Genomic DNA, 26109 nt, shown 5'->3' with positions numbered 1-26109 from the left:
GAACCTTATTGGTAATAGTGTTATATAGACATCCTGACAACAGGACTTAGCTGTTGGGGGAATTCTGTCAATGAACAACACCCGGTTACAGAAGTAACTTGACACAGACAAAATTGGTGCTTTTATTTCAAACAACGAAAAAAAAAAAAAAAAAATCCCAAACCCGATTTTAGGTCATCTGTTCCAACGGGTCATGATGACCCACAGCCGTCATGCTTTGTCCGCCATGCGCCATCCACTAAGTGTAACCTTTGACATTTAAAACTTCTTCTCAAGTTCCACGAGTGGGATTGAGCTCAAACTTGCATGAAATGATCCTGAGATGGTCCTGACCAAGTGTAGTTATTTTTCGGATATGTCTGAAACCCAAGATGGCCGCCATGGTCACCATCTTGAAACATATATTTTAAACTTGTTCTCCTGTTCCACTGATGTCATTGAGCTAAAATTGGTGGAAATGTTTAGGAAGGTAGCCAACAAAGTGTTGTTATTTTTCGACCTTGTCAAAACTTCGGTACGGCAGTCAGGAAGGCCATTTTGTAATATGATTGCGCAATAATGGTTTTCCAGTGCAACACCTATTTAAAACTTCTCATGTTTCACCAGTGGGATTGAGCTCAAACTTTACTGTCAAAAATAGGTGATACTTGTTACAGATTCCTACACCTCACCAAAACTACATTATATACATCATGGTAAAAGGCTTCTTAGTAAGATTTCATTCAAAGTAGAAAAATAATCCTTCTTGCTGAATTTTTTTATAGTCAGATGACCGTTACGGCCAAGGGGCCTCTTGTTAAAAATTAATTTCATTATTTTTTTAAACAGAAAACCCTCCAAATATCTCCTACTTCTATATATCCTTTGTTAGGATATGGTGATATGATAAAGGATACTATAATGAAAGACATTGTCTAATGTTAGACAAAACATTTATTAAAGTAACGATGATATATTATTTTAAATTTAAATTTTGACAATTTTATTGTATAAATAAAATAAACAAAGATAACCGAAATAGATGACAGGCACAACATATATTAATCCTCTTCATAAAAAAGGTTATATTTAGAAACAATCTCCTCCAGATTTGTCGTTCCATACAACCAGGGAACCTGTAATCTAGGGTACCTTAATGAGTTCTGGAAGAAATTGATTCAGAAAATGGCGAGGCTCATTTTACACATGGTCAATGTCTCTCCTATTTAAACACATTACTTCCCGCTGGTCATTTCAACAATCATTGTCATAATACAAGATGGGTATTGATTTGTGGATTGCAATTTCTGACGATTTTCAGCAAAATCCGATCATCATTCTAACCTTTAGAGATCCCTGGAATGCGATAATTTTTTCTAATCTGAAAAAGTCCTTGGGAACTGCCACTTTCTAACCTAAAGAGATCCTTGGAATCCGATCATCATTCTAGAATTAAGAAGTCCCAGGAATCCGATCGTCATTCTAGAATTAAGAAGTCCCCGGAATCTGATCGTCTTTCTAGAATTAAGAAGTCCCCGGAATCTGATCGTCTTTCTAGACTTAAGAAGTCCCCGGAATCTGATCGTCATTCTAGAATTAAGAAGTCCCCGGAATCTGATCGTCATTCTAGAATTAAGAAGTCCCCGGAATCTGATCGTCATTCTAGAATTAAGAAGTCCCCGGAATCTGATCGTCATTCTAGAATTAAGAAGTCCCCGGAATCTGATCGTCATTCTAGTCTTAAGAAGTCCCCGGAATCCGATCTCCTTTCTAGTCTTAAGAAGTCCCTGGAATCCGATCTCCTTTCTAGTCTCAAGAAGTCCATGGAATCTGATCATTATTCTAGTCTTAAGAAGTCCATGGAATCCGATTTCCTTTCTAGTCTTAAGAAGTCCCTGGAATCCGATCTCCTTTCTAGTCTTAAGAAGTCCCTGGAATCCGATCTCCTTTCTAGTCTTAAGAAGTCCCTGGAATCCGATCTCCTTTCTAGTCTTAAGAAGTCCCTGGAATCCGATCTCCTTTCTAGTCTTAAGAAGTCCCTGGAATCCGATCTCCTTTCTAGTCTTAAGAAGTCCATGGAATCCGATCTCCTTTCTAGTCTTAAGAAGTCCCTGGAATCCGATCATCATTCTAGACTTAAAAACTTCCTTGAATCCATATCTGTATAACCTATAGCAGTCCTTGGTTCCATCACTACATAACCTATAGAAGACCGTGGAATCCAATCATTGTTTCAGACTTAAGAAGTCCCCGGAATCCGATCATCTTTCTAGACTTAAGAGGTCCCTGTAATCGATCACTTTATAACCTTATTATGTCTGTGTTGTCCGATCATCATAATCATTTTTCCCCATCTTATTCCTATTACTCTACAAGTAGGTATACGATACAAGATGAACTGTAATTTCCTTTATTGAACCTTTCTACTGACAAAACTTGATATAGGGAGAAGTAATATACAGCAGTATATGAAAACATCCAGTTACTGAGATACGTGTATTACAAGGTACAGGACAATTTCAGTAAGGGTGACATATTTAAATTCCACCTCAGCAACCAAGCTGGTTTTCCTACTTCACGATCGTCAGCATACCGACTGGTTAATCTTTCTCCTAAGCAGTATCTTGACCAGTTTCCACACCTCCACCACACCATACCAACTAGATTCCACACCTCCACCACATCATACCAACTAGATTCCACACCTCCACCACATCATACCAACTAGATTCCACACCTCCACCACACCATACCAACTAGATTCCACACCTCCACCACACCATACCAACTAGATTCCACACCTCCACCACACCATACCAACTAGATTCCACACCTCCACCACACCATACCAACTAGATTCCACACCTCCACCACACCATACCGACTAGATTCCACACCTCCACCACACCATACCGACTAGATTCCACACCTCCACCACACCATACCGACTAGTTTCCCCACCTTCACCACACCATACCGACTAATTTACCCACCTCCACCACACCATACCGACTAGTTTCCCCACCTCCACCACATCATACCGACTAGTTTCACCACCTCCACCACACCGTACCGACTAGTTTCCTCACCTCCACCACATCATACCGACTAGTTTCCCCACCTCCACCACACCGTACCGACTAGTTTCCCCACCTCCACCACACCGTACCGACTAGTTTCCCCACCTCCACCACACCGTACCGACTAGTTTACACACCTCCACCACGCCATACCGACTAGTTTCACCACCTCCACCACACCGTACCGACTAGTTTTCCTACCTCTATCACACCATACGGACTAGTTTCCCCACCTTCACAACACTATACATATAAATATGTATACATATAAGGATGTTTTTTTCCCTAATCAATATGCTATTCCAGTATATCTCAAACATGACTAATAATTTCAGGAAATTGGGCTTATAAACCTCTCTGTCATTCCAAAAGACTTACAAAATATGTTGCCTGTAACTGAGCGAGATCGGGGTATCTCAGTCGAGGGCTAAGATCCTGTCACATAATCCCAACCGAGACGTTAGACAAGATAAGGACGTTACAGGATCTGAGCCCGAGATACCCCGATCTCGCTCAGTTACAGGTAATAGAATTTTTCACGCGCCTAATACTCTGAAACTTATTCGATATTTCATCATAGTTTGGCGCGACAGTAAAATCTAGGATGAGTATTACGTGGGATATTCCTGTCTGAGGTGCCAGAAAATACGTTTCTGGTTGTTTTTATGGTTGTTTTGACAAGGAGACAAGGTTTGCTATCAGACAATTTTTCACGTCCACCGAAATAATACTAATATTATGGTCCGATTTCACACTTGTCCATATTGTAACATTTATCGTCTAGATAAAGTAGAGTGATTGGGCAAAATGGTTCTTATAAGTAATAAACTATATCTCATAGATTATTGATTTGTATACAAGAAAACAAAATGACGATATATGATAGATTCAAAATGTATCTCAGGAGTGATACACTGTTTGCTATGACAAAATGCTATATAAATCTTGTCTTATATAGCTTTCTGACCTATCGTGAACAATAATACATCTGCATGAGTGAAAATGATGGTTAAAATTCCATCGATTTTGGAAACAATTAAGCCCTTTTAGACGCGGCTTGTACGCACAAGATAACATTGTTTACATGTATGTTTTAATGGCCTTATAGACATAACTTGTGTTTTCATGTGGTGATGGATTCGCAACTTGATCGTGTAAAGAACAAAAGAACGAGATATAACATTCAAAAGTTTTATAAATATAACAACAAGGTACAAGATATATATGAAACGGTATAACATTAAACAAGTCAAAAGTCGCTGAGTTAGACAAAAAGCCTCATCTTTTCTCAAGCGCGGAAAATGAATCTAGGTTTGATTATTTCCGTGCGTCGTCCTTATCTAGAAAGAGCTATGTGGACAAAAGTCTTGGCTGTCACACCACCCTGAGGACTAGTCGAGTTTCACAAAATCCCCACTTCTTCTGACCAAACCGACCCTTCCTTGACCAGCCAAATGCTACTTCACCACCCATCACGGTCAACTTCTGTTTGAACGTTTGATCTGCAGGATAATGTACATTGTTGTGAAACCCGTATTTTAGTTGGTCTAATGTGACACAGCTTTATTGCTAAATATATAAAATACCCAACGCAAACCCTAATCATTGTATAAATCTAGGCAAATTACAAAATCTCATGGAAGCAAACATATTTGATATCGTGCCAAAATCTTCGACAAACAAGTTTGTAAATATTTTTTCTATCAATGGTTGGTCTAACATGACGTGGATCTAGATATTCTAAGAAACAACCTACCTTTTTTTAGCTTTAAAAACTCCGGTCCAGGTAAATGTTTCGATCCCACAGTTCTGAGGTAACGTCCGTTGTTCGTATTTCTATCTAAACCAGTGTCCATTTCTGTAATATAGGAAATGTTGATTTGTAAATAACATTCTCTGATTAAATTTGGAGGAGGACGCCAGATGGTTCTCAGGACGAGAGACGTGTTCAAGGTTCACGCTTCTAATTAATTTCCCCCTATACATACCGGTCGTACAAGTTATCAAATAAAGCAAGGAAGAAGCTCCATTGTATAACCTTCATGTGAGATACTTTTTTAAGATATAAAGAAATACCGTTCTTTCACCCTTCATTTACCTTATTGTCTTAGGACGTTTTATTAGTCTCTGACGCTCAGAAATTTTGTAGGTCTAAACAACTATATACCTACCATCATCCACACTCTGTAGTGATGAGGTTATGAAATCATTGCCCGCCATCTTGTGTCCCTGTAGCCTCCAAGACGTCATGCGTCCCTTCGGTAATGGCTCGAAGAACCCAGTAGCCTCTATAATTTCCTATTGTAGGAAAAACAATAACTATGTGACGTACTAAATTTTTATATCATCAGTGTTTGTCTAGACATTAGAGCATCTTATAGCAAATGTGCTGTAAGACTATAAAATAGACACAAGTGAAAAGAACCTTTCTAACAAATATGATTTGACAGGGTAGAGCCAAACAATGAAATTAAAACTGCATCATACAGTTGTTTCGTCCTTCTCTGACCCGTCAGTGATGCTAAGGGCCTTAGCTTTGAAGCTTAGGAGGCGTCTGAGGAAAATCTCGGAACGGTGTTTACCTTTATTTCTCTCTTACTGGAGGAAGTTAGTACAAGACGTAATGTTCGAGACTGTTTTATGATGATATTTACGTTTGCATATTTATAGCTTTTAGATAATACATTTGTTACTGTTGTTGCTGCATTACCACTTATTATCCCGTCGTTTACACTAATTTCATGTCTGGTCTGAGTGAATTCTGTACCACAACCTAACGTTCGGATTGTAAAATATACTCACTTGGATATTCGGATATTCATATTCAACACTGCCATTCCGAAGCAAATTCTCGGCCATATTTCGTACATCGATGGTCTGTATATATGACTTTACTGACTGGTACCTGTGGTAATATTAGAATCCATTAGGTTGTGTATCATGACAGAAATGTTTTTTTGACACGTGCGTTAATGAATATTCTCGGATTGAATTTATCATTTCACTTTAAACACTGCCAATCAAAATAACTTTGATAGAAAATACCGTTTATATCTTACAACTGACTTTAAAATATCACTTCACCAGGTAATGTGTTTGTAAGTATTTTAATTTTAGCACACTCTTTTACCTGTACAAATCTATTGATGAACTTACCGATCATTACTTCGGTTCAAGTCAACAAGGTCGATAGTCGTCGCCATGTTTTCCAAAGTTTCCTGAAATCTTCGTTCAATTTTCTTGCACAAGAGTTGATGGAGTTCGTGCTTGAGCTGAAACGAATTTAATACCAAGTGGTATTGATTTTGATTTGACCACATTTTACTCCTTTGATCATTAATCAGGCTTCATATTGTTATTGTATATTAATAACATTTAACATTTAATTCGGATTCTGTTTTCCGGTAGTCTGTTAGTGCAGTTAATATTACAAAGGAAATATCAAGATTTCAATGAGTGCTTTGGAATTGTCCTTTTAACTACCAGAATTAATATATTTTTTAAGCCGGATGACAATAATTATTATGAATTTATTTTGTCAAAGTATATCGATTACCTCCTCCATGACCAGGCGAAGACGTCTCTCTTTGTACAACATATCCCGGAAGTTGTTTGTTGCGATGTTGTGGGCGGAAGTTGAACGTTCTACTTTCATTTTGTAATTCAACCATCTTCTCATCGTGTCGTCGTTGGAAATTTGGTCTTTTGTCAGCATTGCCATTTTCTTATCTTGTGCCCTCAGTAAGATTTTCCTTTTGGTCAGCTGATTGTATTTATCACGGCATTGCTGTCAACAGAATCATTTAAAATCTCACGTTATATGTTTGATACACACATGCTGGTTTTATTATTATCTTTTATTTATCCTTTTATGTTTTTTTTTTATTATTCTGAGATGTTATCGTCACTGTGAATGTTTGAGTAATAAGGTTTACTATTGTTTTTCATATTCTACTTTGCATCGATTTACTTTAAACATTTTGAGAGGGTCTGAATAACATTGATAATTGCAACCTAAAATAGGGGACAGAAGCATAGTAAGGAACGATCATAGCTGCACGTCCCCTTTCCTGTGACGGGAACTATAATATAGACAGAATCTTTTTAAAAAAATCGATGGAAAAGAACAAACTTACCAGATAACACTTTCTAAAAGTTAGAAATAATCTTTTGTCGGATTGTTATTGAAGTTTAGTAAGGACATGTTTGTGATTGACATTCTATGCTTGTATTACGTCATATTGCGGAAGCTAATAATTTGAAATCAGAGTGATGCTGTCAGCACGGAACAAATGCGGCCCTTCAGTTATTTGTCAGAATTAAAGAAACGTGTTAAATATCAGACAGCTTAAGAATCCAAATCCAAATACATGCTCGACTGCATAGTGTATGCGGGAAGAACAGATTTCTCACTAGTCGCGCCTACTATATAGTAGGATACGGCGCTGGATATTTCAGTTAGCGCGAGGTCCAGGTCTCTGACGGCAGACAGTGGGCGATTAAAAGCTGACGGACTGATGACTTTTGGTGTGAAACACGATAAAGAAAGAAACTTCTCCAATGTTGATTTTGTTAACCCATCCCCCAGAAGAGAATCCAAGTTTTATTTAACCACCCCCCCCCCCCCCACACACACACATAACACAGAAGTGTGAATCAAAACAGTAATTACTTGTTTTATGAAGACATTGTGTGATGAAAATGGTAACATATCATGCTGTAGATACCTGTTGTAGAGCCTGGAGCCGAGGAAGTATATCTTTGTGAGCAGACGCACGTTTGTGTAGTTCCGCCATCATTGAATATATGTCCTTCATTTCTGACGAAGTAAACCTAGAAAAAAAAAACCTCAATTTACAATAAACCACAGAAATTAATTACATTGTAATATAACGGTAGAAATTAACTTCATTTAGAAAGTCTAGTGATTTACATAATATCAACCAACAATTAATGCATGGTAGACCGTTATGTAATGTAAAACTGGCGATGATATATATTAATTAGATTAGACAAGTCCAAATGAATTTATACCTTTAGCTTACTGCAATAGAATGAATCTGATATGTGTTCTGAACAACTTTGATAACTGAAGGAAATGCTAAGTTCTTATGAAATCTAAACTTTGGAAAGTATTTTACTGTACGATTGAAAACCGCCATGTTGAGTGAGAGCTGTACGGCCTGCAATGGTTACCGTAGAACAAGGGCGATAACTACGTTAACCTCATTGATATCGATGGGAACTCTGCTTACACGGCATTGTTTTTCAAATCAAAGATGTATTTCCTTGGTCAATAAATAAATTTGATTTAACCATTTTTACTTGTAACCGAAAATATTATGTACAGTATATTAAGAAAATATTAATTTTAGAAAGTGAAGGGATTTCATGCCAGTAAACATGTCGTGTTAATAACGACACAATGTAAGATAGGGTACATACACTTTGTAAAATGATTATTTTTTTATACTTACGTGCAGCTGGAATTCTTGTTCAATACACTATTTCTGCCTGCTGACGTCACAGCGGTGCACGCCATGAAAGCGACGTCTTTCAGTATTTCAACGATGTCATGCATTCCTGTTAAAATAATTTCAATTTCAACGAAAAGCAACAAAAACATATTACTGTGTAAACATAAAGATATGGAATGTTAACAACATAAACCAATGAGGAAACAATATTGAGCACTTGACAGGCGACCATCTCAATCCGGAACTAAAAATGACCGTGTGACAATGTTATTTCTTGAGTGTACCACACAACAATACATCCACAAATTGTATCCTGTTAAGTAACATATCCACACGTCATTGTATTATCATACATTATACCACAATACAGTATGTAATGTATATTTACCGGTAAAAGCAGACTTCTCGGCGTATGCAATATTTCGTAAAACATAGATAGGGTACGGAACATCCAAAAACGTCACTGGTGTAGTCACGTGACCCATAATCATATCTGTGTATCTGTGCACCCAGTCCACACTATATTCAAGCAAGAAAAAAGTCAGTTCAGTGCTAAGTATGAAGACAATTACAAGTATAATTCTACCATTCTAGTATTTACAGTAATTATCGATGCTAATGTAACCGGAGAAGCATAAGAAAAAAAGAATACAGTAATTACATGTATCAACATGCATATACATGTTACTGTTAATGCTTTTCATGAGAAAAAAGATAGAATTTAAAGCTCATCATTTGTAATGATCGTGTGTTTTAGGGGTTGAACTCTCTTGCAACAGTTAGCGTCACACGCACTGTATAAAGTTGAGTGTCAAGAGTAACACTAAAAGCGGAAAAAGAACAGAATGAAAAAACAAGATCCCGTGGTTGGATATTTGGAAGAAAAACCTCGATTCTGCAGGGGTCTATTTTAAGTCGTCTCCTATGGTTATGCATAGGAATGCAGTATACCATATTTTTTATTCTCCGATGTCCCCTAATCAAACCACCAACGAGCAGCTTTGGGTGCCACATAATTTTTCACCTCTTGCTAGTTTCCCCGTCCCCTGTACTGGACTTGAGTTTAATAAGCGCACAACGAAGGAAATATTTTACAATGGATATAACCACGGACTTAGATTCTACAGGTTCTACAGGATTCATTACACTTTAATAAATTGTCTGTGGAATGGTTAAATTCAACGAGCGCCGATTCTATAATAGTCACTGTTCTTAGGCATTCAATTATAATATATAGTAGCAAGTAGGTTGTGCAACAACTGATAAGACGGTAAAAAGACACAAATCTAGCGTACCGGTCCTGAACACTACTTTTTTCTCAAGTTTTGTCAACTATTAGCTCATATGAACATGATTGGACTATCGATTTGGTACTTGTAAATTAGGGGTTAATTAGCAGCCACTGGTCTTCTTGATTGAAGTAATTTTGAGGATAGGATAAAGATCAGGAAGTACGTACCTTTGTAGTGCAGCGTCGATATTCTTGACTTGGGGGATATATATCCTATACATGGTCCTATATATCGTTTAAGATCGATTATTTGTAAAGCAATGTTACTGAGCAAAACTATGTCTGGCGTTGTCAGAGAATGTCTCTTAACCACGTGACGGCAACTAGCTTCTTTATGGCGTCATCCGTATTGTGACGTCATCACTATTATGATTCGTTTTAACAATTGCTTAAGACTACATCTAAGCGATCAATTTATATCTAGGTTTGATTCGGGAGATCTTTCTACATAATGTTCAATACAGAGAGAAGACAATAAGTATTTGTCAGTCCTTCTGAAGAGACGTCAGGGAAATCATTGATGGTTGTGTACCCGATGTGAATTGCGAAAACCAACTTGGGAGTTACTTACCGTTGAACGAATAATTAGTTCTATTATAAAACTAAAATTTTTATTACATTTAACGTTGATATTTAGTTTTTAATACCCGAAAGTGATACTTTTATACCAACAAGGTGATTTACCTGAACTGTGAGCTTTCCAACCTTCCAGGGTGGTTAGTTTGGCTTAGCTGTGAAATGGAGTTATGCGTTCTTTTATTGGTTCCGGATATTTGCTATTCAGTTTTAGGTTCAATCAAAAGAAGGATCTACAAAAAAAAAAAAAAAAAAAAAATAAAAAAACATGTATCTTGAATTTCGACAAATTATCTGACCTAATTTCATACTTGCATAGAGGTGCGGTGAGCTTCACATCCAGTTATAGTACCCCGTGACAACATAACTTTGAGAAAGTTTGGAGGTTATTCTCACGAAGATAGGGAAAAATTCTTGAAAGAATTTGATTCTTACACAATCTCCAATGGTATGGTGGCGGATGAACGATGTACAATAGCTGCATACCACCTCCATTTAATTGGAACGGCCCTTGTGTTTTACAATCAGTTGTCTGATGCTACAAAACTGTCATGGAGATCTGTAAAGGCTGATTTTTGAGCCCAGTATGTGATGGTATCGGCCATGGACCCCTCCCTCAGTACTTAGTACAGTTGTGTGGAGAACAAACCCATTTGGGTTAGGCCGTGATCTCTTAACCAGAAAGCCCTCAAGGCTATACAAGTGAAACCACCTCCATTTGTATAATTACAATTATGTCCAAGGAATTTAACTGTACCTGTAATTGCAAAGTACCATGGCACTGGAGTGTTGAATTCTAACGTCTGCAGAAACTTAATTCACTGTGTATTTGTTTGAAATCTGTTCAACATACTCCAATACACTTTAAAAGCAAATTATTTACAAATTGATTAATACGATTTAATTAACAAGCGATTATTTGACCTTACCATATTTTCTATTTCATTCCAATGTAATTGTCATTTTGTATTTATCCGATTGTTACTGTATGAATTATTTTCTCCACATTGGTTTGATTTGTACTTAATGCATTACATTACCTTATGAATTGTAATTACCAAAATACTTTTTGTCAATATCAAGTGTCAGATCTATTTCCATAATCAAATATGATTTCCCTATATTGCAAAATAGCCTATAATTTTAAGGAGTTGGTGTTACCAAAGTATTCATTCATTTGATAAAATTTTCTGTCATTGATTCATATAATTTGTTGTGTTTCAAACTATTTTTCATTTTTTAATTGTTTAATCAATGGATGTTTTTCTCTCTTCAAAATGGATCCAATCCTGATCATATAATGGGAAGTACTTGCAATAGCATGGAATGTTAGTGTGTTTCTGGTTCATTATGATAGGTTTTCATGTCTTATCTCTATAATATGTCATTTCATTGAGAATGTTACATGTAAGAGTTCCACATCTCGCAGGTCAAGGAAGGGTCTGGTTTGATCTATATTCCTTTCTTTCCTATATATTAGCGAGCGCAACGAGCGCTTTAAGGTATTGTGTGTGTGGTTATTCAACTCAAACGAACTGCCCATACGATCAACTTTAAACGAAAGTGTGACTGGAACTTCATTACCCACAATACACTTACCGCAGCACGCAATGGGAACTGCCGACCCGTTGAATGGATTAAAATGATTTTGACCGACAAATTGTCGTTTCAAGCTCTCATGTGGAAATGAAATCATACTAAAAGTCTTAAATAATTCAAATGGATTTAACAAATATATACTTTAATGATTTTAAACGCATATAACGAATATCTCGTTGAAAAATTACAATTTTAACCATTCAAGATATGAGCACGATTGTGCACCGATGTACCTGATTTCCGGTTTAACCTTCGGGAACTTTCGTCACTTTCCGTACGACATCGTCTCTTACACGAAAGCAGCCGAAAGGTACCGATTTGGCGAAAACCCTGTCTTGTCTCCTAACAATATTAATTCTGCATGTGTTATGACCATCCACAGATGGTCAAAGGGGAGGTAACTTCAATAACTGTACATGATTGCCTCCCTTGTTTACTGTAACTCTCATGTGTTAGGAGGAGAATAAAGGAAGATAGTTGAAGAGGTTGGTTGTTTTATGTATATTCCCTCTCACTACCCAGAGTCTAATTCCCGACACTAGGTTTTTGTTGGTGCTTTCTTATCAGTGTTTAATTAAGACTGTTTGGAAAGGTAATTTCAGGTTGTTTTTTTCTTCAAATTATATAAAGCGACCGTGTGCACTTCAATAATACGATACTCCTCTTTTCGAGTTCGTTCTTAGGTACCTTACGTACATACGTTTATAACGACAGTATGAATATTGCAGAATATTGATGATGAATCAAGGTAAGTAATTCTTTAGATAGTAAAAGTAAGGAAATTGTCCACGGAATTCCTCACGGGTAATGTTAATGATAATCATATTTTCAGAATCGGGGCATAGTCCATTTTTGATGATTTCTAAAGAGTAATGCTCCCAATTTGATGTGTCGTTGATTACACATGTGGATGGTTATACTCATAAAATGCACCAAATATGATGGGTTGAAATTAAAAAAAAAGAAGAAAGAAAAATTTCCTTTTGAAATTCATTATTTCATTTTCATGAGAGGACAGGACAACGTCAAATATTGCTGATTACCGTATTGCTGTATTGTATACATACATTTGGTTGTGGTGTTTTGGGGGTTTTTTCCCTTTAAATTTCTGTAGGTAGAACAGAAAATGGTCTGTGTAGGATTTGGAAGGGACTTTTAACAAACAGAAACATTTGTGTTTTTACCGTCTGAATTCCGTATAGTGTTCCCACCCGCGTCATTTAATTTTATCTGTAAATATGGATCACATCTGTTCGTAACCCCATTCAGAAAAAATAACAATAAACATTACTGTTAAAATTCAAATGTATATGGTTTTATAGGATCCAGAGATTACATATTGGATTTAAAACTTTATTAGTTCTTTGAAGAAAGTATATTAGTTATTGTTTACACATATACATGTATTTAATGGGGCTACCCTCTTTTAGGTATATATGAAAGGCTTTTTTTTCCCTTTATCCTTTGATTGCCAACAGTTACCTCCCTTGTTTTGACGCCCACAAACACGGTTCATCCCCTGTGTAGACTCTTACATCGCTGTAGAGCGGTATCGTGAGTTCCAAGTATGTTCCCTTGCCTGGCCTCACAACTTCCATCCCTACACAACTTGCACGAAATAGCCACCAACTAGAAATAGAAATTTTAGATGAGAACATTTCATTATTTTTAGGTTTATTGATTTTTTATTCCAATAAAGGTGAAAAGCACCCGGAATGTAACAAAGTAAACACAAATTGATGGAGCACAATAGCTTTGATCATACTAATAACTTCAGCAGAAAATACGATAAAAGTACATTAAAACTTATGGTCGTAATGCACATAGACCTGTGATACGCCTGTGATCAATTCGTGTGCGTACTCTCGATGCCCCGAGACTCTTTGATGACGAGTTAGTTGCTAGGACTGTGGAACCGTCTCAGTTGCTGTCGATTAAAATTCCTGTCCGCCCCCCAGCCCCTATACTTAAAAGGCACTTTACTTGCTTGTAACCATTGAAAATGTTTGACTGGATGTAATAGGTAGGGGAAACCTGGATCCTACAACCAAGACAATCATAACTTAGAAATGGAGGAACGCTTGTGCCATTTCTGCATGTATTGTCTTTTGTGATCTATATATTACGTTGGTGTATTGCAAGAAATAACAAGCTACTGATGTGATGAATATATTTTTCTATGCTTTGATGAACAACAACAACCGTTTTTTTTAAAGTGGCATAATAAACTTTGTGAATACGACATGAAACTACATGTAAAATAATTAAAACAATAGGTAGAAAATAATTTACCAACTTTGGCGAAATACAAATTACGGTAGAAGCTGGTTGTCATGTTAAACAGACACAATGACAACCTGGCCTAGCTGATCATGGTATTATACAGACATACATCATGACAACAAATTTTGCGTGATGTTGGACAATACAGGACCTAGTTTGACGTAGGGCTATGCACACGTGCTGACATTAGGACATAGCTTGATTTCGCGTTAAAAAGACAAAAGGACAACATAACATAGCTGGATGTTTTTGTTTTACGGACATACTGACAACGGAATTTTGCGTGATGTTGGGCAATGCAGACTTGCTGACAACATGACCTAGATGGGAAGGGCAAAGATTTGCTGACATAAGGACCTAACTAAATTTCGTGTTAAACCGACCAAAAGACAACATAAACTAGCTAGTTGTCGTTTTATACAGAAATGCTGACAATAGGACCTAGCTGGATGTCGTGTTATACAGACATGTTGACAGCAGGACCTCGCAGGATGTCGTGTTATATAAACATGCTGACAACATGATCTAGCTGGATGTTGTGTTATACAGACATGATGACAATAGGACCTAGCTGGATGTCGTGTTATACAGACACGATGACAACAGGACCTAGCTGGATGTCGTGTTATACAGACATGCTGACAACATGATCTAGCTGGATGTCGTGTTATACAGACATGCTGACAACAAGACCTAGCTGGATGTCGTGTTATACAGACATGATGGCAACAGGATCTAGCTGGATGTCGTGTTATACAGACACGATGACAACAGGACCTAGCAGGATGTCGTGTTATACAGACATGCTGTCAACAGGACCTAGCAGGATGTCGTGTTATACAGACATGTTGACAGCAGGACCTAGCTGGATGTCGTGTTATACAAACATGTTGACAGCAGGACCTAGCAGGATGTCGTGTTATACAGACATGTTGACAGCAGGACCTAGCAGGATGTCGTGTTATACAGACATGCTGTCAACAGGACCTAGCTGGATGTCGTGTTATACAGACATGTTGACAACAGGACCTAGCTGGATGTCGTATTATACAAACATGCTGTCAACAGGACCTAGCTGGATGTCGTGTTATACAGACATGTTGACAGCAGGACCTAGCAGGATGTCGTGTTATACAGACATGCTGTCAACAGGACCTAGCTGGATGTCGTGTTATACAGACATGTTGACAGCAGGACCTAGCTGGATGTCGTGTTATATAGACATGCTGTCAAATTGATCTAGCTGGATGTCGTGTTATACAGACATGATGACAATAGTCTAGCTGGATGTCGTGCTATACAAACATGCTGACAACGGGACCTAGCTGGATGTCGTGTTATACAGACATGCTGACAAGGTGGATGTTGTGTAAATGAATGAATCAGTGATCTTTATTTCCTTTGACGTTGAAGATTGTTTACACAAAACACTATTTAACAAAAAAACTAAATAAAGATATTAACCATAACAACAATTTTATGAATCTAATTGATGTCTATCAGCTTTTTAATTTTTTATTGAACATGATCTAGCTTGATATTGCATTATACAGATATGCTGACAACGGGACCTGGTTGGGTATTATGTTATACAGATCTGCTGACAACGGGACCTGGTTGGGTATTATGTTATACAGATCTGCTGACAACGGGACCTGGTTGGATGTTATGTTATACAGATATGCTGACAACGGGACCTGGTTGGGTGTTATGTTATACATATATGCTGACAACGGGACCTGGTTGGGTATTATGTTATACAGATATGCTGACAACGGGACCTGGTTGGGCATTATGTTATACAGATCTGCTGACAACGGGACCTGGTTGGGTATTATGTTATACAGATCTGCTGACAACAGGACCTGGTTGGGTATTATGCTATACAGATATGCTGACAACATGACTTAAACGTTGTCTATACGTCGCAAACTTGGTAACAGAATACTAACACTGATAGAATTTCAGAAAAAATCTTCACGCATTAATAAAGGTATAAATCTAAATAAGAATATTTCAACAAAAGTTGTGAAAAGGTAAACGTTTACATAGAAATCACATTCATTTGTTGCTCATCTGACCCAAACGATCTAGTGAGCTGATGCCGTGGTGCGGCGTCCGTCGTCTGTAAGGTCAAGATTATCAAAAACTAACTAAACTTTCTAGAATAATATTTGGTTGGTTGTTCAAGGTAATGACCTTGGCCCATATGCTAAGTTACAGGCGTCGAATTTGTTAAGACTTTTAAAAGACTTCACCTGCCCACAAATTGTTTGACTGAAGTTGTTCATAACAGTATCTATCAGTTGTAGACTCAACGTGCAGGATAAGCAGGCTAGATTGAAAGTTTATTTAATTAAGGATTGAATCTTGCTTATGTCGATTTCATGGGGTGATGAATTGAGTTGGTCTTGAGACAAACTTAATTCATGTTGAATTTGTCTCATGAGCAACTCAATTCATCATCCCATGAACTCGACATAAGCGAGATTCAATCCTTTTATTTCAATTCACGCTTCTTGTTTTCTATAGCATGGGAACTAACGCAATTTATCTTCATTTTCGTTTCTTGTCATCATATCGTTTGACGTCATACAAGTAAATAGTCAGATAGATTATTGTGACAGGCTGAAATATATTTCAGCGTGGTTACTTGATATTCAATGAAACTTAAATAATAACAAAATTTGATATATTTTTCAACAACTTTAATGAAAATTTAAATAATACTGTGCAACAAAGACAGTTTGCATTTTTCCCCCACGGAGGAACAACGTCTAGACGTGGTGCGCCGGTTCGCAAACGTAGCGGTGTCGGCCTTTTTTTTTACAGGCACCGAAGCGGATAACAAGAAATATCAGGTTTCAGTCGCTTCACATCTTTTGAAACGCAAATTTACAGTTATTGAATATTGAATACAAAATTCTTCTAGTAGAAGTTGGAAGTTATCTGCCCTTACCTAATATTTGTATTGATACGCACTGGTCAAATTCATCGGTAAATGAAGCAGATCACATTTAGTAGTTTCATTGAGTCTGATTGGATATAAATTGAAATATATACCTTTAATATAGACTCACTTTCATTGTCAATAAACCATGCACTGAGGAAAAAAGTGTGAGCGATACAGAGTCATTAGGGCACTCGTGTTTTTGGCATTTTTATACCCCAACAAGACTTTTTCGATGTAATGCATTATCCTGATTGCAAATATCTGTTGGTCGTGATCTTACAAACTCTTGTTTAATCAAGGAAGCAGCCGATGCTCTAAGTTACTCACTTAAAACTTAATTCAATCATTATGTTACTACCTGTATGTCCCATTCAGCATGGAAGAGCACCAATAATACTTCTATGTGCAAAGAGACGATCTGTCTAAACGCGGAATTGTCGTTCTATCCCTCTTTGATCGATCTTAGGCAAAATGACGATAATATATATATACTTATTTTACATTTTTTGTGTATGTATGTATGTTTATAACTGTATAATGCAGTCCGTAATTTCTTCTTGCAATTCTGACTTCAGATCCAGTGACTCCATTGTGAATCAACCTGTATATCACGTTTGAATTCATTAGAATAGTGGCCCAGAATATACATATTTTTGACTTTGTAAGCTTTTTTGTGATGAACTCGTATATTTTAAACTCAATAGGACACCGAACAAAACAAGACTGAAATATACCTTTCAAAAGTTTTATTAAATATCATTTCAACAAGGTACAAGATATATATGAAACGGTATAACATTAAACAAGTCAAAAGTCGCTGAGTTAGACAAAAAGCCTCATCTTTTCTCAAGCGCGGAAAATGAATCTAAGTTTGATTATTTCCGTGCGTCGTCTTTATCTAGAAAGAGCTGTGTGAACAAAAGTCTTGGCTGTCACACCACCCTGAGGACTAGTCGAGTGTCACAAAATCCCCACTTCTTCTGACCAAACTGACCCTTCCTTGACCAGCCAAATGCTACTTCACCACCCATCACGGTCAACTTCTGTTTGAACGTTTGATCTGCAAGATAATGTACAATTTGATGTATTACCTGTATTTTAGTTAGTTTAATGTGACACGGCTTTATTGCCTTTGACAACGAAAACCTTGGAGTTTAGTATAAATACTAAATAAAAGTCTGCTTTATCTCATAACACAGTAACTATAAACAAAGTTATATTTCAGAATAGATGCGTTCTCTTTTCACAGTGTATTGAGGAGATTGGATGAGAAATTGAAACCGTTTTATTCCTGAACACTGTATCAAACACAAAGTTAATGCAAAATGTACACTATATATTATTTTAAGTCCCATTGAATTTACATCCCGCATTTCATTTCGTTGTGTGATTTGTAATAAGTTTTATCTTATGTGAAAAATGTGTACTCTAATGGTCTTAAAGTCAACGAAAATAGATATCTGAGTATACCGCATAAAATAGAAAGGTCCAGATATTTCTAGAAGTATCTATTAAAAAAGAACCCTATTCAAGAGCCACATTTATGAAATACCTAATGCAAACCTTGATCATGTTGTATACATATCATATCAAACATTTTTGACAAACAAGTTTGTAAATATTTCTCTAACAATGGTTGGTCTAACATGACGTGGATCAAGGTATTCTAAGAAACAACCTACCTTTTTTTAGCTTTAAAAACTCCGGTCCAGGTAAATGTTTCGATCCCACAGTTCTTGGGTAACGTCCGTTGTTCGTATTTCTATCTAAACCAGTGTCCATTTCTGTAATATAGGAAATGTTGATTTGTAAATAACATTCTCTGATTAAATTTGGAGGAGGACGCCAGATGGTTCTCATGACGAGATGTGTTCAATGTGTTTCCAAGCTTCTAATTAATTTCCCCCTATACATACCGGTCGTACAAGTTATCAAATAAAGCAAGGAAGAAGCTCCATTGTATAACCTTCATGTGAGATACTTTTTTAAGATATAAAGAAATACCGTTCTTTCACCCTTCATTTACCTTATTGTCTTAGGACGTTTTATTAGTCTCTAACGCTCAGAAATTTTGTAGGTCTAAACAACTATATACCTACCATCATCCACACTCTGTAGTGATGGGGTTATGAAATCATTGTCCGCCATCTTGTGTTCCTGTAGCCTCCAAGACGTCATGCGACCCTTCGGTAATGGCTCCAAGAACCCAGTAGCCTCTATAATTTCCTATTGTAGGAACAAAAGTAACTTATAATTTACCAAGTCATTGACATATTCCTATAATTTGTCCATTCCAGGGTAAATAATTTACGCTAGTCATATCTGTAAGATTTTACATAAGATACATAAGTGGAGAAACCTTTCAATAACAAAAATTAGAATGGTGTACGTAGAGTAAGACAATGCATTTACTGTATCATACAGCTGTTTCGTCCCTCTAGGATTTGTGAGTGATGCCAAGAGCCTAAAATTTGAAGCCTAGGGAGATGACTGAGGATAATAAAAATGCTCCAAAATAAAGGTCAAATGTGTTTCACTAGTCTCATAATTAATTAACTTTGATAATTTTCTGATTTTAAAAGAACGTCCATTACGTGCGTATGCACTGTACACTGGTTGGAATGAATTTAAACGTGACATGAAGATTACGGTAAAGCTCGGGGACTAAATGATACAATATAAAACCAGAGGCATATTCATATTCTGCAGATACCCTCGTTATTGCTGACCGCTTATGACGTTTACACTGCCTGTCTAATGAGTGAATTTTGTACCACAAGCTCTAAAGTTCAGATTGTTAAATATACTCACTTGGATATTCGGATATTCATATTCAACACTGCCATTCCGAAGCATATTCTCGGCCATTTCTCGTACATCGATGGTCTGTATATATGACTTTACTGACTGGTACCTGTGGTAAAATTAGAATCCATTAGGTTGTGTGCGAGAACAAATATGCATTTTTGACACGTTCGTTAATGAATATTTAAAATTAATCATTTCACTTTAACGTGTGTTAATTAATATTAAGATATAATAATCTTACTTTAAACAATGACATTCAGAATAACTTTGACAGAAAATACCGGTTATATCTTACGACTGACTGTAAAATATAATTTCTCTTCTACAGGTAACGTGTTTGTAAGTAGTTTAATTTTAGCACATTCTGTTACCTGTTCAAATCTATCTATAAACTTACCGAGCATTACTTCGGTTCAAGTCAACAAGGTCGATAGTCGTTGCCATCTTTTCCAAAGTTTCCTGGAATCTTCTTTCAATTTTCTCACACAAGATTTGATGGAGTTCGTGCTTGAGCTGAAACGAATTCAATACTAAGTGTTACTGGTTTTGATTTGACCACATTTCATTCGTTTGTTCATTAATCAGGTTTCATATTTTCAATTACTGCAAACTGTCTACGCCTTACGTATTTTGCTTTCCAGTAGCCTCATGATGCAGTTTATATTACAAAGGAAATATCTGGATTTCAATGAGGGCATTGGAATTGTCCTTTTAATTGCCAGAATTAATATATTTTTAAGCAGGATGACAATGATTATCATGAATTTACTTTGTCAAAGTGTATCAATTACCTCCTCCATATCAAGGCGAATACGTCTCTCTTTGTACAACATATCCCGGAAGTTGTTCGTTGCGATGTTGTGGGCGTAAGTGGAACGTTCTACTTTCATTTTGTAATTCAACCATCTTCTCATCGTGTCGTCGTTGGAAACTTGGTCTTTTGTCAGCATTGCCATTTTCTTATCTTGTGCCCTCAGTAAGCTTTTCCTTTTGGTCAGCTGATTGTATTTATCACGGCATTGCTGTCAACAGAATCATTTAAAATCACACGTTATATGTTTGATGCACACATACTAGTTTGATGTGATCTATTTATTTATTGATTTATTAATTTATTGTACTTTCTGAAAAGACGATGTTTATCGTTTGAGAACTTTTCGTTCCCTTCTTTGCATCGATGAACTTGAACCATAGCAATAAAAGTGGACCTATTCAATTCCATAATAAACATACTAAACCGCCGTAAGATACGCTTAATATGTAATTACATATTAAACGTACTTTACAACGATTGACAACTGGATTTGAAAACGTGACACGCAAAGAAAATTTTGTTCAATTTAACTCATCGTCCAAATGAGAATCCTCCATTATTTACATGTCTATGATATTTTCTGTTCATGCCATTATGAACCTAAACAGAAATGACTTGGGGTTATAGAGATATTGTGTAGTGTAATATGATACTATCACATCAAATCGTACTGTAGATACCTGTTGTAGCGCCCGGAGCTGGGGAAGTATGTCTTTGTGAGCAGATGCACGTTTGTTTAGTTCCGCAATCATCGAGTAGATGTCTTTCATTTCTGTTGAAGTAAACCTAAGAAAGAAAATAAAATAAATGAAAAAATGATTACCACTATACTATTGACGTTGACAAGTTATTGTAAAAAAAATTGGCGAAATCTAGCGTTGAGAAGAAAAAACGATTGCAAACAATCCAGAGAACAGGGTGTAACAGACCGGAGAAAACAAGGGCGATAACTCGTTACAATAACGTTAACGACATCGACGAGTACTCTGCTTACCTAGAACTTTTACCGAAAATGTTACATCCACATTATATGTATGTTTTAAAAGAAGACACCAAATGAGATACAAGTAGGATAGATGTATTTTGTAAAATTATCACTTGTACGTATTTTTTTATACATACGTGCAGCTTGAATTCCTGTTCATTGCACCACTACTGCCTGCTGACGTCACAGCGGTGCACACAATGAATGCGACGTCTTTGAGTATTTCAACGATGTCATGAATTCCTGTTAAAAATCAGTTTGATCAGAAAGCGACAACATTATTGCTGTGTCAACATAAGATATGAAATGAATTACAACATGAGTTTTTGAAGAAATAACATTTTGCACATAAGACAAGAATCTCACAGGAGACCATCACAATCTGAAACTAAAAATGACCGCGAGACAGTGTTGTTTCTGGAGTGTACAACACAACAATACATCCACAAATTGTATCCTGTTAAGTAACTTATCCATACGTCATTGTATTATCATACATTATACCATAATACAGTATGTAATGTATATTTACCGGTAAAAGCAGACTTCTCGGCGTATGCAATATTTCGTAAAACATAGATAGGGTATGGAACATCCAAAAACGTCACTGGTGTAGTCACGTGACCCATAATCATGTCTGTGTATCTGTGCACCCAGTCCACACTATATTCAAGAAAAAAAAGTCAGTTCAGTGCGAAGTATGAAGACAAACTCGGAGAAGCCATCCCCGACAGGGAGTTCCCAACAATTAATCGCGACCTACGACATGCAGTGAGATACGGTAGGAATCTTCTCTCCTCGATTCCCTGCATTAATCTTGAGTCGAAGGCAGGCATAATCAGCCACGAACGAAGATACCGTTGTATAACATATTCGTAACACTTTAATGGTTTTCAACTGAAAGTGGTCCTGTGGAATGATTTAATTTGACGAGTATTGATTTTAAAATACTGACAGTAGTCCGGTAGAATGATTAAATTTGACGAGTATTTATTTTCAACGACTGACAGTAGTCCTGTGGAATGATGGAATTTGACGAGTATTGATTTTCTACTATTGACAGTGGTCCTGTAGAATGATTAAATTTGACGAGTATTGATTTTCAAAATACTGACAGTAGTCCAGTAGAATGATTGAATTTAACGAGTATTGATTTTCTACTATTGACAGTGGTCCTGTAGAATGATTAAATTTGACGAGTATTGATTTTCAAAATACTGACAGTAGTCCTGTGGAATGATTAAATTTGACGAGTATTGATTTTCTACTATTGACAGTGGTCCTGTAGAATGATTAAATTTGACGAGTATTGATTTTCAAAATACTGACAGTAGTCCTGTGGAATGATTAAATTTGACGAGTATTGATTTTCTACTATTGACAGTGGTCCTGTAGAATGATTAAATTTGACGAGTATTGATTTTCAAAATACTGACAGTAGTCCTGTAGAATGATTAAATTTGACGAGTATTGATTTTCAAAATACTGACAGTAGTCCAGTAGAATGATTGAATTTGACGAGTATTGATTTTAAAATACTGACAGTTAATTTAATCTATAGAAGCATCTTGATTATGTAACAACAGATCAAGCGGTAAAAAGACACAAATCTGGCATACTGGTCCTGAACACTACTTTTTTCTCAAGTTTTGTCAACTATTAGCTCAAATAAACATGGTTGGACGATCGATTAGGTACTTGTAAATTAGGGGTTAATTAGCAGCCACTGGCCTTCTTGATTGAAGTCATTTTGAGGATAGGATAAAGATCAGGAAGTACGTACCTTTGTAGTGCAGCGTCGATACTCCTGACTTGGGGGGTATATATCCTATACATGGTCCTATATATCGTTTAAGATCGATAATTTGTAAAGCAATGTTACTGAGCAAAACTATGTCTGGCGTTGTCAGAGAATGCCTCTTAACCACGTGACGGCAACCAGCTTCTTTATAGCGTCATCCGTATTGTGACGTCATCACTATTATGTTGCGTTTTAGCAATCGCTCGGGATTATTTCGGAGCGATCAGTTGGAAAGCATTCTTTTATACGAGATGAAACATTTAGTTTTAAGGTCAGCTCACCGACTCATATTTTGATTTGATAGATCGTAAAATAGATAAATAATATATTTCTATGGTAATATATAAAGGTGTTAGCAGTGTTTAATTTGGAAAATCAATCACGTGATGCCCGAAAATCAGAGGACGATAAGTACAATTGTCATTGATACTTTAGAACATCCTAAATAAAACAGTGGATACCACTTATTAACCAAGTAAAGCGAAACAAAAGTTTGTGGGACGTAAATGTGAAATTCAAAGAACGTTGTTGGTATTCCTCAAAATAGGAACAAGGACAATTTCACTGTTCAAAGGACGTATTTTATTGGTAAATATATAAAACTGACCAAACAAACATGTCCTCAAAATTGTCCGTTTCTATTTCGGTTATGTCAAAAACATTGACAGCTGGTGAGAATTAAGTTCTACACGAAAAGAAGTCTGTTTTCTGAGATTGTTGTTGACTGAAAACTTGGCATACGCTTCGGAGTTTGTATACGTATTTATGTAACCAATGTCACCTGAATGTGAATCAAATACATGCCAACGACGTGTTCCCTTGATACCTACCTCGGTTGATTTGGATTTCAACACACAGACAAAGCTATATCTGTACATTTACCGGTCTCGTTTCACATTCAAATTTAATTTTAAATTTAGTTTGTCGTATTCCAGTGGCATTTTACCGGTAGGTTATTAATTTCTGACCATTTTGATATCAATAATATAAAAAGTGAACAGTATTTGGCCGAATACCGGCATTATCTCTAGTATTTCGTTGTTCCCGTCCACTACTTATAGTATACCATACACGCCCTCATCCTCAAGAAATATCGTTACAGGACCACGCGCTGACAACAGGGCCCAACTAGATGTCGGAATATTACGGACATGCCGACAACAGAACCTAACTGGATGTCGGGATATTATGGACATGCTGACAACAGCACCTAACTAGATGTTGGTTTTTAAGGACACGCTGACAATATCCAAATAGTTTGCAGGTTATTTAGACATGTTGACGACAGGACCTAGTTTGTTACCAGGTTATACAGACATGCTGACAACAGAATCTAGTTTGTTGTCAGGTTATACAGACATGTTGACAACAGGACCTAGTTTGTTGTCAGGTAAAACAGACATGCTGACAACAGGACTTAGTTTGTTGTCAGGTAAAATGGATATACTGACAACAAGACCCTGGTTGGGTATTATGTTATACAGATATGCTGACAACAAGACCTGGTTGGGTTATGTTATACAGATAAGCTGACAACAGTACCTGGTTGGGTGTTATGTTATACAGATATGCTGACAACAGGACCTGGTTGGGTTATGTTATACAGATAAGCTGACAACAGTACCTGGTTGGGTGTTATGTTATACAGATATGCTGACAAGAAGACCTGGTTGGGTGTCATGTTATACTGATATGCTGACAACAAGACCTGGTTAGGTGTTATGTTATACAGATATACTGACAACAAGACCTGGTTGGGTATTATGTTATACTGATATAATGACAACAAGACCTGGTTGGGTATTATGTTATACAGATATACTGACAACAAGACCTGGTTGGGTATTATGTTATACTGATATGCTGACAACAAGACCTGGTTGGGTATTATGATGTACAGATATGCTGACAACAGGACCTGGTTGGGTGTTATGTTATACAGATATGCTGACAACAAGACCTGGTTGGGTATTATGTTATACAGATATGCTGACAACAAGACCTAGTTGGGTATTATGTTATACAGATTTGCTGGCAACAAGACCTGGTTGGGTGTAATGTTATACAGATATGCTGACAACAAGACCTGGTTGGGTATTATGTTATACAGATATAATGACAACAAGACCTGGTTGGGTATTATGTTTTACAGATATGCTGACAACAAGACCTGGTTGGGTATTATGTTATACAGATTTGCTGGCAACAAGACCTGGTTGGGTGTAATGTTATACAGATATGCTGACAACAAGACCTGGTTGGGTATAATGTTATACAGATATACTGACAACAAGACCTGGTTGGGTATTGTGTTATACAAATATGCTGACAACAGGACCTAGTTGGGTATTATGTTATACAGATATGCTGACAACAGGACCTGGTTGGGTGTTATGTTATACAGATATGCTGACAACAAGACCTGGTTGGGTATTGTGTTATACAGATATACTGACAACAAGA

At 36.7% G+C, this 26109-nt stretch overlaps 3 protein-coding genes across 3 annotated transcripts; 1 reads left to right on the top strand and 2 right to left on the bottom strand.

The window, feature by feature from the left end:
- Positions 1–355: 355 nt before the first annotated feature.
- LOC132556743 (uncharacterized) lies at positions 356–2147 on the top strand. Its single transcript, XM_060221186.1, has 2 exons — positions 356–514; positions 1401–2147. Exons 1-2 carry the CDS (start codon positions 356–358, stop codon positions 2145–2147), a joined length of 906 nt encoding a protein of 301 aa, XP_060077169.1.
- Positions 2148–4433: 2286 nt separating this feature from the next.
- Positions 4434–8580, bottom strand: LOC132556738 (uncharacterized). The gene is made up of 8 exons (XM_060221180.1): positions 8537–8580; positions 7787–7892; positions 6616–6846; positions 6216–6331; positions 5862–5964; positions 5231–5357; positions 4816–4917; positions 4434–4561 (listed from the first exon to the last, which is right to left on the bottom strand). Exons 2-8 carry the CDS (start codon positions 7874–7876, stop codon positions 4434–4436), a joined length of 897 nt encoding a protein of 298 aa, XP_060077163.1. The 5' UTR covers positions 7877–7892; positions 8537–8580.
- A 9590-nt stretch (positions 8581–18170) lies between these two features.
- Positions 18171–22026, bottom strand: LOC132556739 (uncharacterized). The gene is made up of 8 exons (XM_060221181.1): positions 21983–22026; positions 21541–21646; positions 20838–21068; positions 20444–20559; positions 20050–20152; positions 19338–19464; positions 18921–19022; positions 18171–18298 (listed from the first exon to the last, which is right to left on the bottom strand). The coding sequence occupies exons 1-8, from the start codon at positions 22003–22005 to the stop codon at positions 18171–18173; spliced, it is 936 nt and encodes a 311-aa protein (XP_060077164.1). The 5' UTR covers positions 22006–22026.
- Positions 22027–26109: the final 4083 nt, after the last annotated feature.

Source organism: Ylistrum balloti, unplaced genomic scaffold (assembly GCF_031769215.1).
Source record: "Ylistrum balloti isolate Yb309-2 unplaced genomic scaffold, AGI_CSIRO_Ybal_v1 Utg370590, whole genome shotgun sequence".
Taxonomy (NCBI): Eukaryota; Metazoa; Mollusca; class Bivalvia; order Pectinida; family Pectinidae; genus Ylistrum; species Ylistrum balloti.
The sequence above is the reverse complement of the archived record's forward strand: the minus strand, read 5'-3'. Positions and strand labels throughout refer to the sequence as shown.